At 40.9% G+C, this 17,394-nt stretch overlaps 1 protein-coding gene across 1 annotated transcript; it reads left to right on the top strand.

Annotated features, from left to right (window-relative positions):
• The first annotated feature begins 15,153 nt into the window (after nucleotides 1-15,153).
• LOC134191898 (uncharacterized) lies at nucleotides 15,154-17,393 on the top strand. Its single transcript, XM_062660535.1, has 4 exons — nucleotides 15,154-15,613; nucleotides 15,689-16,132; nucleotides 16,193-16,382; nucleotides 16,742-17,393. The coding sequence occupies exons 1-4, from the start codon at nucleotides 15,257-15,259 to the stop codon at nucleotides 17,266-17,268; spliced, it is 1,518 nt and encodes a 505-aa protein (XP_062516519.1). The 5' UTR covers nucleotides 15,154-15,256; the 3' UTR covers nucleotides 17,269-17,393.
• Nucleotide 17,394: the final 1 nt, after the last annotated feature.

Below are 17,394 nucleotides of genomic sequence, written 5' to 3'. Positions count from 1 at the left end.
AATTTTTCGTTCACACTTCAGTTGTCTCACTCGCTTATTAGCTGAAATAGGCGCGTAACAATGGTCGCGTAGTCACGTGATAATGGTTGCGTCACAATAATTTCTGTCAAAGTAACGCGCGGAAACTCAAAAAACAGACTTTTCTCTTCTTTTAGCTTTTCCTTTCCATCCCGTTTGTCACGTATCAGTCTCCTTTGCTCTTTCGTCGCGTAAGGGTGTAAAATCGAGAGTCGTTTTACTCTCCTCGCCAAGAAATTACAATTAAGTCGACCCCTCGAAAAGGGCCCTTACTTCAATTTTCGCGCATATGTTACGGAGTCAAAATTGCATTCATCTGGCATCGTCGTTTTGTCGATCCGTCTTTCCGTTTTGCCGTAAATCTATATGACAAGTGCTGACGTACGCATATAAATATATAAATATATAAATATACTAGTAAATGCTCGGTTAGCATTGTGTTTGGCGAGCGATGGTGTTCCGTCTTTACCTATTCGCGTAACAATGGTTGCGTTACGTAGCAATAGTTTCTGTCAAACAAACGCGTTGACTCAGGAAACAGACTTTCAGTTACTCTTCTATAGTATTTTGCGATCAATTATCGAAATCCGGTGTTCAGTTATTCTATTCAGGCGTTCAATTATCAGATTCATGCGTTCAATTATCCGTTGCTTACCGCTGTTGTGCAATATCATGGAAAACTGAATAACTTACATAGTCTGCGATTGGGCAGCTGCTCAAATATCATCATTCATCAGCTGTATAGACGCAATAATTTGTAGACTTTTAGTTGCTCTTTTATAGTATGTTGCGTTCAGTTATACGAATGAGTTGATCAATTATCCGAATTGGGCGTTTATTTACCCGTTGCCAGGGGCTGTTGTGCAATATCATGGAAAACTGAATAACTTACCTAGTCTGCGGTTGGGCAGCTGCTTAGACATCATCATTCATCAGCTGTCTAGTCGCAATAATTTTGTAATTAATCTTGACTTTAGTGTAAATATTTAGTAAGTGTTGTACGATAATTTCTTTTGCACTAATCTTGGTGTCCCACGTTTCCGCGGATGTCTAACTAAGCTGTTGTGAGTGAACTAAATCTACATATCTAGGAAGCCTACAACAACGCCTTGCTCCGTCAATCGTGGTGTAATCCGCATACTTTGTAAACAGCGCGTCCTGCGTGATACCATGCAACAGTCCATCATGCGTTGTAGCAGGTTCCTAGCTAATCAAGAGCTCGAATTTTACTGCTTCGCCTTCTCACCTTTCTTGAATCAATCATTTATTGGTCAGCTGAAACGTGAGTGAGCATCATAGAAAGACGTCATGAAAGAAATGTTCACGGTTTTGACTTTACGTATCAGACTGAAACAATTATTTCTATAAATTTAGTACTTCTAAGACAGAACATCGGATAATTGAATACCTGAGTCGGATAATTGAATGCCTGAATGGGATAACTGAACGCCCAATTCGGATAACTGATTGCCCGAATCGGATAATTGAACGCAAAATACTCTAGTTGTCTTCAATTTTTCGTTCACGCTTCAATTGTCTCACTCGTTTATTAGCTGAGATAGGCGCGTAACAATGGTCGCGTAGTCACGTGATAATGGTTGCGTCACAATAATTTCTGTCAAAGTAACGCGCGGAAACTCAAAAAAGACTTTTCCCTTCTTTTAGCTTTTTTCTTTCCATTCCGTTTGTCACGTATCAGTCTCCTTTGCTCTTTAGTCGCGTAAGGGAGCAAAATCGAGAGTCGTTTTACTCTTATCGCCTCGAAATTACAATCGAGTCGACCCCTCGAAAGGGGACACGTTATTCAATTTTCGCGCATATGTTACGGAGTCAAAATTGCATTCATCTGGCATCGTCGTTTTTTCGATCCGCCTTTCCGTTTTGCCGTAAATCTATATGACAAGTGCTGACGTACGCATATAAATATATAAATATATAAATATACTAGTAAATGCTCGGTTAGCATTGTGTTTGGCGAGCGATGGTGTTCTGTCTTTACCTATTAGCGTAACAATGGTTGCGTTACGTAGCAATAGTTTCTGTCAAACAAACGCGTTGACTCAGGAAACAGACTTTCAGTTGCTCTTCTATAGTAATTTGCGTTCAATTATTCAAATCCGGTGTTCAGTTATCCTATTCAGGCGTTCAATTATCCGATTCATGCGTTCAATTATCCGTTGCTTACCGCTGTTGTGCAATATCATGGAAAACTGAATAACTTACATAGTCTGCGGTTGGGCAGCTGCTCAAATATCATCATTCATCAGCTGTATAGACGCAATAATTTGTAGACTTTTAGTTGCTCTTTTATAGTATTTTGCGTTCAGTTATACGAATCCGTTCGTCAATTATCCGAATTGGGCGTTCATTTACCCGTTGCCAGGGGCTGTTGTGCAATATCATGGAAAACTGAATAACTTACCTAGTCTGCGGTTGGGCAGCTGCTTAGACATCATCATTCATCAGCTGTCTAGTCGCAATAATTTTGTAATTAATCTTGACTTTAGTGTAAATATTTAGTAAGTGTTGTACGATAATTTCTTTTGCACTAATCTTGGTGTCCCACGTTCTCGCGGATGTCTAGCTAACCTGTTGTGAGTGAACTAAATCTACATATCTAGGAAACCTACAACAACGCCTTGCTCCGTCAATCGTGGTGTAATCCGCATACTTTGTAAACAGCGCGTCCTGCGTGATACAATGCAACAGTCCATCATGCGTTGTAGCAGGTTCCTAGCTAATCAAGAGCTCGAATTTTACTGGTTCGCCTTCTCACCTTTCTTGAATCAATCATTTATTGTTCAGCTGAAACGTGAGTGAGCATCCTAGAAAGACGTCATGAAAGAAATGTGCGCGGTTTTGACTTGACGTATCAGACTGAAACAATTATTTCTATAAATTTAGTACTTCTAAGACAGAACATCGGATAATTGAATACCTGAGTAGGCTAATTGAATGCCTGAATGGGATAACTGAACGCCCAATTCGGATAACTGATTGCCCGAATCGGATAATTGAACGCAAAATACTCTAGTTGTCTTCAATTTTCGTTCACGCTTCAATTGTCTCACTCGTTTATTAGCTGAGATAGGCGCGTAACAATGGTCGCGTAGTCACGTGATAATGGTTGCGTCACAATAATTTCTGTCAAAGTAACGCGCGGAAACTCAAAAAACAGACTTTTCTCTTCTTTTAGCTTTTCCTTTCCATCCCGTTTGTCACGTATCAGTCTCCTTTGCTCTTTAGTCGTGTAAGGGTGTAAAATCGAGAGTCGTTTTACTCTCCTCGCCAAGAAATTACAATTAAGTCGACCCCTCGAAAAGGGCCCTTACTTCAGTTTTCGCGCATATGTTACGGAGTCAAAATTGCATTCATCTGGCATCGTCGTTTTGTTGATCCGTCTTTCCGTTTTGCCGTAAATCCATATGACAAGTGCTGACGTACGCATATATATAAATATATAAATATATAAATATATAAATAAAATATATCTCGAGCTCAATTGACATGACAAGAGAGAGGCTCGCTTCGCTCGCCAATAAATATATAAATATATAAATATATAAATATATAAATATATAAATATATAAATATATGAATAAAATATATCTCGAGCTCAATTGACATGACAAGAGAGAGGCTCGCTTCGCTCGCCAATTATCTAGTGAATTAATTATTTAGTGAATTAATTATTTAGTGAATTAACTAGTAAATGCTCGGTTAGCATTGTGTGTTGGCGAGCGATGGTGTTCTATCTTTACCTATTGAGTGATAATTCGTGTAACAATGGTTGCGTTACGTGGCAATAGTTTCAGTCAAACAAACGCGGGAACTAAGGAAACAGACTTTCAGTTGCTCTTCTATAGTATTTGGCGTTCAATTATCCGAATTGGGCGTTCAATTATCCGATTCAGGCGTTCGATTATCCGTTCCTTACGGCTGTTGTGCAATATCATGGAAAACTGAATAACTTACATAGTCTGCGGTTGGGCAGCTGCTCAAATATCATCATTCATCAGCTGTATAGACGCAATAATTTGTAATTAATCTTGACTTTAGCGTGAATTTTTAGCTTGTGTTGTACGATATTTTTCTTTGCACTAATCTTGGTGTCCCACGTTCCGCGAAGGTCTAACTAAACTGTGGTGAGCGAACTAAATCTACATATCTAGGAAGCCTACAACAACGGTTTTATCCCGTCAATTGTGGTGTAATTCGCATATTTTGTAAACCGCGCGTCCTGCGTGATACCATGCAACAGTCCATCATGCGTCTTAGCAGGTTATCAGCTAATCAAGAGCTCGAATTTCCTACTTCGCCTTCTCACCTTTCTTGAATCAATCATTTATTGATCAGCTGAAACGTGAGTGAGCATCATAGAAAGACGTCATGAAAGAAATGTGCGCCGTTTTGACTTTACGTATCAGTCTGAAACAATTATTTCTATAAATTTAGTACTTCTAAGACAGAACATCGGATAATTGAATACCTGAATGAGATAACTGAACGCCCAATTCGGATAACTGATTGCCTGAATCGGATAATTGAACGCAAAATACTATAGTTGTCTTCAATTTTTCGTTCACGCTTCAATTGTCTCACTCGTTTATTAGCTGAGATAGACGCGTAACAATGGTCGCGTAGTCACGTGATAATGGTTGCGTCACAATAATTTCTGTCAAAGTAACGCGCGGAAACTCAAAAAACAGACTTTTCCCTTCTTTTAGCTTTTTTCTTTCCATTCCGTTTGTCACGTATCAGTCTCCTTTGCTCTTTAGTCGCGTAAGGGAGCAAAATCGAGAGTCGTTTTACTCTTATCGCCACGAAATTACAATCGAGTCGACCCCTCGAAAGGGGACACGTTATTCAATTTTCGCGCATATGTTACGGAGTCAAAATTGCATTCATCTGGCATCGTCGTTTTTTCGATCCGCCTTTCCGTTTTGCCGTAAATCCATATGACAAGTGCTGACGTACGCATATAAATATATAAATATATAAATATATAAATATATAAATATACTAGTAAATGCTCGGTTAGCATTGTGTTTGGCGAGCGATGGTGTTTTGTCTTTACCAATTCGCGTAACAATGGTTGCGTTACGTAGCAATAGTTACTGTCAAACAAACGCGGGAACTCAGGAAATAGACTTTCAGTTGCTCTTTTATAGTATTTTGCGTTCAATTATCCGATTCAGGCGTTCAATTATCCGTTGCTTACGGCTGTTGTGCAACTAAATAACTTACATAGTCTGCGGTTGGGCAGCTGCTCAAATATCATCATTCATCAGCTGTATAGACGCAATAATTTGTAATTAATCTTGACTTTAGCTTGAATTTGAGCGTGTGTTGTAGGATAATTTCCTTTGCACTAATCTTGGTGTCCCACGTTTCCACGGAGGTCTAACTAAGCTGTTGTGAGCGAACTAAATCTACATATCTAGGAAGCCTACAACAATGCCTTGCTCCGTGAATCATGGTGCAATCCGCATACCTTGTAAATCGGGCGTCTTGCGTGATACCATGCAACAGTCCATCATGCGTCGCAGCTGGTTTTTAGCTAATGAAGAGCTCGAATTTCACTACTTCACCTTCCCACCTTTCTTGAATCAATCATTTATTGTTCAGCTGAAACGTAATCGAGTGAGCATCCTAGAAAGACGTCATGAAAGAAATGTGCGACTAAAATAATTATTTCTATATTTGGTACTTCTAATTAGGACAGAACATCGGATAATTGAATGCCCGAATCGGATAACTGAACGCCCAATTCGGATAATCGCTTGCCTGAATCGGGTAACTGAACGCTGAGTTCAGATAATTGAACGCAAAACACTCTAGTTGTCTTCAATTCTTCGTTCACGCTTCAGTCGTCTCACTCGTTTACTGAGATAGTCGCGTAACAATGATCGCATAGTCACGTGACAATGGTTGCGTAGCAATAATTTCTATCAAAGTAACGCGCCGAAACTCAAAAAACAGACTTTTCTCTTCTTTTAGCTTTTCTTTTTCATTCCGTTTGTCACAAATCAGTCTCCTTTTCTCTTTAGTCGCGTAAGGGAGCAAAATCGAGAGTCGTTTGACTCTCGTCGCCAAGAAATTACAATTGAGTCGACCCCTCAAAAGAGGTCCCATGCTTCAATTTTTAGCGCATATGTTACGGAGTCAAAATTGCATTCATCTGGCATCGTCGTTTTGTTGATTTGTCTTTCTGTTTTGCCGTAAATCCATATGACAAGTGCTGACGTACGTATATATATAAATATATAAATATATAAATATATAAATATATAAATATAATATATCTCGAGCTCAATTGACATGACAAGAGAGAGGCTCGCTTCGCTCGCCAAATAAATAAAATATATCTCGAGCTCAATTGACATGACAAGAGAGAGGCTCGCTTCGCTCGCCAATTATTTAGTGAATTAATTATCCAGTGAATTAATTATTTAGTGAATTAATTATATAGTAAATTAATTATCTAGTAAATTAATTATCTAGTGAATTAACTAGTAAATGCTCGGTTAGCACTGTGTTTGGCGAGCCATGGTGTTCTGTCTTTACCTATTAGCGTAACAATGGTTGCGTTATGAAGCAATAGTTTCTGTCAAGCAAACTCGGGAACTTACTAATTAGGAAACAGACTTTCAGTTGATCTTCTATAGCAGTTTTCTTTCAATTATCCGAATCCGGTGTTCAATTATAACTGAACTCGGCGTTCAATTATCAGTGGCTTACGGCTGTTGTGCAATATCATGGAAACTGAATAACTTACATAGTCTGCGGTTGGGCAGCTGCTCAAATATCATCATTCATCAGCTGTCTAGACGCAATAATTTGTAATTAATCTTGACTTTAGCGTGAATTTTTAGCGTGTGTTGTACGATAATTTCCTTTGCACTAATCTTGGTGTCCCATCTTTCCGCGGAGGTCTAGTTAATTAAGCTGTTGTGAGCGAACTAAATCTACATATTTAGGAAGCCTGCAACAACGTCTTGCTCTGTCAATCGCGGTGTAATCCGCATACTTTGTAAACCGCGCGTCCAGCGTGATACCATCACAGTCCCCATCATGCGTCGTAGCGGGTTTTTAGCTAACCAAGAGCTCGAATTTCACTACTTCGCCTTCCCGCCTTTCTTGAATCAATCATTTCTTGTTCAGCTGAAACGGGAAAGACGTCATGAAAGAAATGTGGGGGTTTTGACTGTACGTATCAGACTGAAATAATTATTTCTATAAATTTGGTACTTCTAAGACAGAACATCGGATAATTGAATGCCTGAATCGGATAACTGAACGCCCAATTCGGATAATTGATTGCCTGAATCGGATAATTGAACGCAAAAGTCTCTAGTTGTCTTAAATCTTCGTTCACGCTTCAATCGTCTCACTCGTTTACTGAGATAGTCGCGTAACAATGGTCGCGTAGTCACGTGGTAATGGTTGCGTCGCAATAATTTCTGTCAAAGTAACGCGCGAAAACTCAAAAACAGACTTTTCTCTTCTTTTAGCTTTTCTTTTCATTCCGTTTGTCACACATCAGTCTCCTTTGTTTTTTAGTCGCGTAAGGGAGCAAAATCGAGAGTCGTTTCACTCTATTCGCCAAGAAATTACAATTGAGTCGACCTCTCGAATGGAGTCTCTTGCTTCAATTTTTAGCGCATATGTTACGGAGTCGAAATTGCATTCATCTGGCATCGTCTTTTTCTCGATCCGTCTTTCTGTTTTGCCGTAAATCCATATGACAAGTGCTGACGTACGCATATAAATATATAAATCTAAAAATATATAAATATACTAGTAAATGCTCGGTTAGCATTGTGTTTGGCGAGCGATGGTGTTCTGTCTTTACCTATTCGTGTAACAATGGTTGCGTTACGTAGCAATAGTTTCTGTCAAAAAACGCGGGAACTCAGAAAATAGACTTTCAGTTGCTCTTCTATAGTATTTTGCGTTCCATTATCCGATTCAAGCGTTCAATTATCCGTTGCTTACGGCTGTTGTGCAACTAAATAACTTACATAGTCTGCGGTTGGGCAGCTGCTCAAATATCATCATTCATCAGCTGTATAGACGCAATAATTTGTAATTAATCTTGACTTTAGCGTGAATTTTTAGCGTGTGTTGTACGATAATTTCTTTTGCACTAATCTTGGTGTCCCACGTTTCCGCGGAGGTCTAACTAAGCTGTTGTGAGCGAACTAAATCTACAGATCTAGGAAGCCTACAGAACAACGCCTTGCTCCGTCAATCGTGGTGTAATCCGCATACTTTGTAAATCGCGCCTCTTGCGTGATATCATGCAACAGTCCATCATGCGCCGTAGCGGGTTTTGGCTAATCAAGAGCTCGAATTTCACTACTTCGCCTTCCCACCTTTCTTGAATCAATCTTTTAGTGTTCAGCTGAAACGTGAGTGAACATCATAGAAAGACGTCATGAAAGAAATGTGCCACTAAAATAATTATTTCTATATTTGGTACTTCTAATTAGGACAGAACATCGGATAATTGAATGCCCGAATCGGATAACTGAACGCCCAATGCGGATAATTGCTTGCCTGAATCGGGTAACTGAACGCTGAGTTCAGATAATTGAACGCAAAACACTATAGTTGTCTTCAATTCTTCGTTCACGCTTCAGTCGTCTCACTCGTTTACTGAGATAGTCGCGTAACAATGATCGCATCGTCACGTGACAATGGTTGCGTAGCAATAATTTCTATCAAAGTAACGCGCGGAAACTCAAAAAACAGACTTTTCTCTTCTTTTAGCTTTTCTTTTTCATTCCGTTTGTCACAAATCAGTCTCCTTTTCTCTTTAGTCGCGTAAGGGAGCAAAAATCGAGAGTCGTTTGACTCTCCTCGCCAAGAAATTACAATTGAGTCGACCCCTCAAAAGAGGTCCCATGCTTCAATTTTTAGCGCATATGTTACGGAGTCAAAATTGCATTCATCTGGCATCGTCGTTTTGTTGATTTGTCTTTCTGTTTTGCCGTAAATCCATATGACAAGTGCTGACGTACGTATATATATAAATATATAAATATAGAATCCATGGCCCGTCCTTCGTACGGGCAAGATACTGTAGTGCAGTGGTTCTTAACCTTGTTGGAGGTACTGTAGTGTAAAGATAGGTCTGTGGACACGTCACGTGCAATCTTTGTTGCGAGGTCCCGGATATGCTGAATGAATTCGAATCTTGCTCTTCGCGCTTGTTTCGATAGAAATCGACCCACTCCCCGTGTAGCGCTTGCTGCAGAAAACGTGTAGGTTGGATTCGGTGCAAATGCGATCAGAATTTGGAGAGAAACGCAAACGATAGAAGAGTAGGTTTCGTCGGCAAGAGATATTCGATTGCTCGAAGCTTTGCGAAGGACGGCGATGCATAGGGTCTATACGGGACTGGTGCGGGCGTGTGTTCGAATGAACTGCAATGTGTAGCGTTTGCGTCGTCGAGAAATTTTACGCGTGGGTCGATCCCTCGAGAGGAGACCCGGTGCATTATTTCTTTTATTTTTTACGCAAACCTTCCTCTGTGCGTGCCGAGTGTGCGTGCCGATTTCGGTTGCGAACGGACAAAAGACGTGGCCGCCAAACGCGAACATACGTACACACACACACACACACACACACACACACACACACACACACACACACACACACACACACACACACACACAGAGACAATTTGAGCTTTATATATTAGATAATATATCTCGAGCTCAATTGACATGATAAGAGAGAGGCTCGCTTCGCTCGCCAATAATATATCTCGACCTCAATTGACATGACAAGAGAGAGGCTCGCTTCGCTCGCCAATAAATATATAAATATACTAGTAAATGCTCGGTTAGCATTGTGTTTGGCGAACGATGGTGTTCTGTCCTTACCTATTCGTGTAACAATGGTTGCGTTACGTAGCAATAGATTCTCTCAAACAAACACGTTGACTCAGGAAATAGACTTTCAGTTGCTCTTCTATAGTATTTTGCGTTCAATTATCCAATTCAAGCGTTAAATTATCCGTTGCTTACGGCTGTTGTACAACTAAATAACTTACAATGTAACATAGTCTGCGGTTGGGCAACTGCTCAAATATCATCATTCATCAGCTGTATAGACTCAATAATTTGTAATTAATCTTGACTCTAGCTTGAATTTTAGCGTGTGTTGTAGGATAATTTCCTTTGCACTAATCTTGGTGCCCCACGTTGACACAGAGGTCTAACTAAGCTGTTGTGAGCGAACTAAATCTACATATTTTGGAAGCCTACAACAACGCCTTGCTCCGTCAATCGTGGTGTAATCCGCATACTTTGTAAATCGCGCCTCTTGCGTGATACCATGCATGCAACAGTCCATCATGTGTCGTAGCGGGTTTTTAGCTAATCAAGAGCTCGAATTTCACTACTTCGCCTTCCCACCTTTCTTGAATTAATCATTTATTGTTCAGCTGAAACGTGAGTGAGCATCCTAGAAAGACGTCATGAAAGAAATGTGCGACTAAAATAATTATTTCTAAATTTGGTACTTCTAATTAAAACAGAACATCGGATAATTGAATGTCAGATAATTGAATGCCCGAATCTGATAACTGAACGCCCAATTCGGATAATTGCTTGCCTGAATCGGTTAACTGAACGCCGAGTTCGGATAATTGAACGCAAAATACTATAGTTGTCTTCAATTCTTCGTTCACGCTTCAATCGTCTCACTCGTTTACTGAGATACTCGCGTAACAATGATTGCATAGTCACGTGACAATGGTTGCGTAGCAATAATTTCTATCAAAGTAACGCGCGGAAACTCAAAAAACAAACTTTTCTCTTCTTGTAGATTTTCCTTTCCATTTCGTTTGTCACTTATCAGTCTCTTTTGCTCTTTAGTCGCGTAAGGGAGCAAAATCGAGAGTCGTTTCACTCTTCTCGCCACGAAATTAAAATTGAGTCGACCCCTCGAAAGGGGTCCCTTGCTTCAATTTTTAGCGCACATGTTACGGAGTCAAAATTGCATTCATCCGGCATCGTCGTTTAGTCGATCCGTCTTTCCGTTTTGCTGTAAATCTATATGACAAGTGCTGACGTACGTATATCTACTATATAAAGCTCAAATTGTCTGTCTGTGTGTGTGTTCGCGTTTGGCGGCCACGTCTTCTGTCCGTTTGCAACCGAAATCGGCACGCACACTCGGCTCGCACAGGGAAGGTTTGCGTAAAAATAATTAAAAATTACGCACCGGGTCCCCTGTCGAGGGGTCGACCCCGCGTAAAATTTCTCGATAACGCAAACGCTACACATTCCGATTCATTCGAACACACGCCCACACCAGTCCTGTGTAGACCGTATGCATCGTCGTCCTTCGCAAAGCTTTGAGCGATCGAATATCTCTTGCGACGAAACTTACTCTTCTAGCGCTTTCGTTTCTCTCCAAATTCTGATTGCATTTGCACCGAATCCAATCTACACGTTTCTGCAGCAAGCGCTACACGGCGATTGGTGACGTCATCTAAGTGTCACCCCACGTCACCAATGTCAACACTCTCATGCTCTTAGTTAATTATGAAGCTATCCTTCCATCAAAGTTATGCTAGCTGTGATATTCGATTGCATACATTCACTGTTACATTTCGTTCCTGTACAGCTGCATGAGAAGAGACCCACCTTGCCGCATGGAAAGAGATTCATTCACAGAGGGAGCTCGATCCTGAGTTCGATTTACGCTATCTGAACCTGTGAGGTCCAATGTGATTCGATCAGCAGTCTAGGTAGCTTGGACTAGGGATGCACTAGGCGCCGCTCTATTACTGTGCTAGGCTACGAGAACAATACAAATCGGGAAGCTCGAGTACGATTCGGGAACATTTGGAGCCTGGCAGAGCGTGCCGTCAGACACGGTGTTGACTTCCGCTCTAGAGTCTCTTGGAGAGAAAGTCCTCTTTCCTAGAGAGGTTGGCAAATACGTAGAGCTTGCGTAGAGACAGGATACCAACACGGAAAGGAAACAAGCAGAGTACGAATAGAAGGTCAAGTCTGTTGCAAGACATTCCGTGTGATACATGAGAATAACTACTAGACTAATCGTATTAGTAGCCTGAGGCTTGGTGACATACGAGCTAGTTTGATCATCTAATAGCATAAACGGTAGGCGGTATGATCCCAGACCCTCTCCAGCGTTGTCGTGTTATACGGGAACCGGGCATGACGGCGCGAGAGGGTCTGGTACGAGGCTACGCTTGCGTTTCTCTCCAAATTCTGATTGCATTTGTACCGAATCCAACCTACACGTTTTCTGCAGCAAGCGCTACTCGGGGAGTGTGTCGATTTCGATCGAAACAAGCGCGAAGAGCAAGATTCGAATTCATTCAGCATATCCGGGACCTCGCAACAAAGATTGCACGTGACGTATCCACAGACCTATCTTTACACTACAGTATCTTGCCCGTACGAAGGAAGGGCCATCTATACTAGTAAATATATAAATATATAAATATATAAATATAAAAATATAATATATCTCGAGCTTAATTGACATGACAAGAAAGAGGCTCGCTTCGCTCGCCAATTATCTAGTGAATTAATTATCTAGTGACCGGAGAGTACAAGCCACCGATCACGACAGTTCACAGCTGCAGGTTGCGTAAACTACAAAGAAGCCTCTGAAGCCTGTACAAGCTATAACATGGCTAAAGGAACAAAAATAAAGGTGTGACATGTAACACGCATGCGCTAAACAATTTCTAGGTGTCGGCAATTCTACCCCGCCCCGGAACAAATCCGCGAAAGAAGACAACATAAAAACAGCGTCTGGAGATCCGAGGGACAACATGTGCGCAAGCGTATTGCACACCTTTTAGTACTGCGCTTGCGCATTTGATCAACCCGAATACGCGCCCGGAACAAATCCGCTGGCACACCGTTGTCACGGGGATTTGGGCACCCGGTGATTTGTGTACCCTCGCGCTTTGCTCGCGATTCCAGACCGTCGACTCGATGCTCCAGACCTCATGTCGGGTACACATATCACCGGCCATGATGCAAAGCTGCTGGTGATTTCGGACCCCGGTGATTTGTGTACCCTTGTGCTTTCCTCGCCGTCCCAGACTGCTTTCAAGCTACAGGACTCGCGATCGTAATGCAAACTAAAGTACTCTCTGTTCCCGATCATCTATTGTACATCTGCATTTAGCTAGAGAACGAATATCTTGTGACAGTTGCACCCGTGGCCGGAAGATGACCATGAAGAAGCCGGATGTTGACTGAATAGAAGAAGCTGGATGTATGATGACTGTGACTCAACCGGATGATGACTGACTCCTAGAACTGCCGAATGGTGACTTTGACTCAACCGGATGACTGTGATCACAGTCACATGTGACTCAATCGGATAATGACTGCGACATGCCGAGGGTACACTATATATTTAGAGACACAGCTCTAGCGCTGGATTCAGATGCAGGTTGTTGCAGTTGTGCAGTTGAGTGTCTACAGTCGCGAGCAGTTGTGTATCATAGCACGTAGAATTGATTCTTTGGTTAGCTACAGTTGATCTACTCTAGAGTTGTAGCTGTATCTACGATTTCGTACTAATATGCTTCTATTTGGCTTGTAATAAGTTGTCTCAGTCTGGACGCGCGTGATAGAGTCATATGGACAATCCAGAGTTGACGGATGCAGAGTCAGACGTAGAAGCTACAGTAAGATAGCATTGACATCTGCATGCATTAGTATTGGAGAATGCTCTAAACAATTGCAACGTTACAATTACTTTAATGATGTGGTAGGAAGTAGATACTGTAACTTCAGCAGAACAATGGTCGGAAAACATTGTGAACTCATACAAAGAGTTCCTAGTCTCTAGAGGGACAGACTACACTGATATTCCAAGCAGGAAACGAAAGTCATTTAGAAGAAGAGCCAAAGATTTTACAGTTCAAGATGGAAGGTTGTACTACACAAAGACTCCAGGTTTACTCAGACTGGCACTTGGTAGCAAAAATTAGCAAGATCGTGCCTTTCAGGCTAGTGCATCATAATAAAAATTAGTTGCAGTTACTTGAAATAGCTATGTATATGAGTGAAGAATCACTCTGTTGATTGATGTAGGAGTGTCACGTAAATCCAATTGGCGGTCATCTGGGAAGAACTAAAACCACTGACAAAATAAGGAGCAGATACTACTGGCCAAACCAGTACATTGATATTGCAAATCAGGTAGAAATTTTTTTGTTACTAATCTTGTAAAATAATTTAACTAGCACAATTACTGTTGTCTAGATAAGAAAATGTGATAGGTGCCAGAGGACGAATTCCGTTCTCAAATTGCAGTCAAACGAACTCCACCCTATTCCTGTTTGTTCAGAAGTGTGGAGTCTAGTTGGAATTGATCTCATGGGACCGCTGACAATGACAAGTCAAGGAAACCAATACATACTAACAATGACATGCTATTTCAGTAAATGGGTTGAAGCTTTCCCCATATCAGACAAAACTGCTGTTACAGTGGCCAGGGCTTTGTACACTGCCTACTGTAGGCATGGAGCACCAAACGATATTATCACTGATCAAGGCAGAGAGTTTGTCAACCAGGTTGTATGAGATATGTCCTATGTGCTTGTTAATTAAATCATGTATGTCCAATGTAAACTTTGCTTCACCTGTAGGTGTATGTACCACTAGTTGGATGTTTATACTGTGTTTGCTTCAACAGGTGTGCAAGGTACTCCATTGTCAATTCAATGTCAGGCAAAGAATAACAGCCGCTTATCATCCTCAGTCTAACGGACTAGATGAAAGAACAAATCAAACAATTAGAAAGTAAGATAAACAATATAAGAAGATAAGTGTAGTTCTATTGCAATTAGAGTATTATGACTACATAGATGCCTTGAAAAATTGGTAATAGAGCATGAAGAAGACTGGGATGAACTCCTTGACCCAGTTCTCTTTACTATTCGAACCAGTGTTCAAGAGTCCACCAAGTTCACTCCTTTCTTTTTAATGCATGGGCGAGAAGCTAGGTTTCCTTTAGAAGCTGAAAACAGTGAGATCACTTCTGTCGGTCAGTTGAGTGATGTGCAGCAAGCAGTACATCATCTAAAGGAAATGAGAAACAAAGTTTTCCCTCAAGTAAAAGAAAACATTGAAAACAGTCAGGAAAGACAGAAACAACAATACAGAAAAGAAAAGGAGCTGTAGTAAACTCTATCCAGGTTGGACAGACTGTTCTGCGATTAAATATGCTAAAAAGGACAACGAAAGATCATAAGATGAAAGACACCTGGCTTGGACCATACAGAGTTATAGAAATGACTGCATCTGGTGGCTGTGTCCTTCGTTGCAACAAAACTAATTCAACAATGAAGCGCAAAGTTAATATTAGTCAGCTGAAGATCTACAATACACCACAGAAGTCTTCTGAATTGGCAAATGCGACAAGCAAAGATGATGAATCAGCTGCTACTAGGATTAAGGGCAACAGCAAGCCAAATTTCTCAGATTTAGAACGTCAGCTATTTGATCAAAGTCTGTTACGGCTGTGGCACACAGGAGCAATATGGGAGGCTTGGAAAGCTGAAGAAGACGACGAGAGAGAGGTATGCTTACATCTAGCTACTGGCACATATTGATTAGTTATGTTATGGTTACTGCATGTACTATGTGTTTTGCAGCTTGCTGAACATACAAGCTCTGTTGAAGAATGTTGGCTTAGTGTCAATGTAGACGTGGCTCTGTGGCTAGACTGTCAAACATATGAGAAAAAGCCAACATTAAAACAAGTTAGTGATTTTGTGCTAGTAAATCCTGTTGTTCATCAAGAGTTCAATGATTTTGCAAAAGCTGAAATAACACCAGAATTGCAATTACTACTAGACGTGGACTTGATTAAGGTCTGGGAAACTGACAAAGCACTCTCATTGCCAAGGGTGTCTCAATATCAAAACGTGTATGTCAGCATCAGCAGCTCTCAACTTGATGACCTTTGTCTGTGGGTATATGATATGAGAAAGCTGTATAACAGTAAAGGAAGAAGTTTGTTTGAGGTAGTTAATAAGAGAGCAAGTATGTCTCAAACATTGTCTAGTCTAACATCAGCTGCCGAGAGTTCACAAAGAGTAAGTCAACTGAATTTGCCAGAATAACCAGAAGATTTGTTATAAAATTTTCTTTTGCAGTGGGTACATGGTCTGGATCTCAATGAAACTGATAAATGTATTATACAAGGCAAGTGTGCCGACAGCTTTCTAACTGACAAGCACATGCATGCTGCTCATCAGCTTCTATTAAAGCAGTTTCCCTACATCAGTGGACTAGAGTCAACACTCCTTTGCCAGACTTACGGATTCGCTCATGTAACAAGTGATGGTATGAAATAAATACCCCTCTCACTGACATGACACACACACACACACACACACACACACACGCACACAGGCACACACACACACACACAGGCACACACACACACACACACACACACACATACACGTGCACACACACACATACACGTGCACACACACACACACACGTGAACACACACACACACACACACACACACACACACACACACACACACACACACACACACACACACACACACACACACACACACACACACAACACCACACACACAACACCACACTACACTAATAGTGTAATATTATCAAAATAATATTATAAGCATTCATGTGGTTTGTAATAATAACAAATGCATTTTTGTACAGCTATTCAGATTCATTTTACAGGAAGTCATCATTGGGTGACTTCAACCTGCTTTGGCAAACAAGTACGACTATACGACAGCAATGCTGGCCTACACTTGTCTCCTTGTATGGAAACACAGCTGGCACAAATCTATCAATTGGCTCACAAAGACAACATTCTAATGGTAGAACAAATGCCAGTGCAACAGCAACAAAATGGTAAAGATTGCGGGCTATTTGCAATAGCATATGCATTTCATGCAGCTCTAGGAGATGATGTAACCATCATGCATTTTGATATTTCCAAAATGCGACAACATCTGATTTACTGTTTGGATCAAGAGGAGCTCTCACCTTTTCCAATGGAAGAAGACAAGCCATTGGAAACATGTGACAGAAGTCACTTTTATATTACTTTGCACTGCACGTGTTTGTTGCCAAAGACACATGGCAAGATGGTAGAGTGTTACGTCTGTGAAAACTTGTATCATGACAGATGTGTCACAATGTCAGGTAGTGAGCCTTGGATTTGCGCTAAATGTAGATAAATGTCTTGCTATACACAGCTTCAGTATTAATTTGTTCAATTAATACATCAACTTTAAATATACAAAGTTGAAACTGTGAACTAAGTCAGAATCTAGAACCTTAATTAAACATTTGACAACGATATC

The sequence above is a fragment of the Corticium candelabrum genome, chromosome 16 (genome assembly GCF_963422355.1).
Source record: "Corticium candelabrum chromosome 16, ooCorCand1.1, whole genome shotgun sequence".
In the NCBI taxonomy this organism is placed as follows: Eukaryota; Metazoa; Porifera; class Homoscleromorpha; order Homosclerophorida; family Plakinidae; genus Corticium; species Corticium candelabrum.
This window is presented reverse-complemented; position numbering and strand designations above follow the sequence as displayed.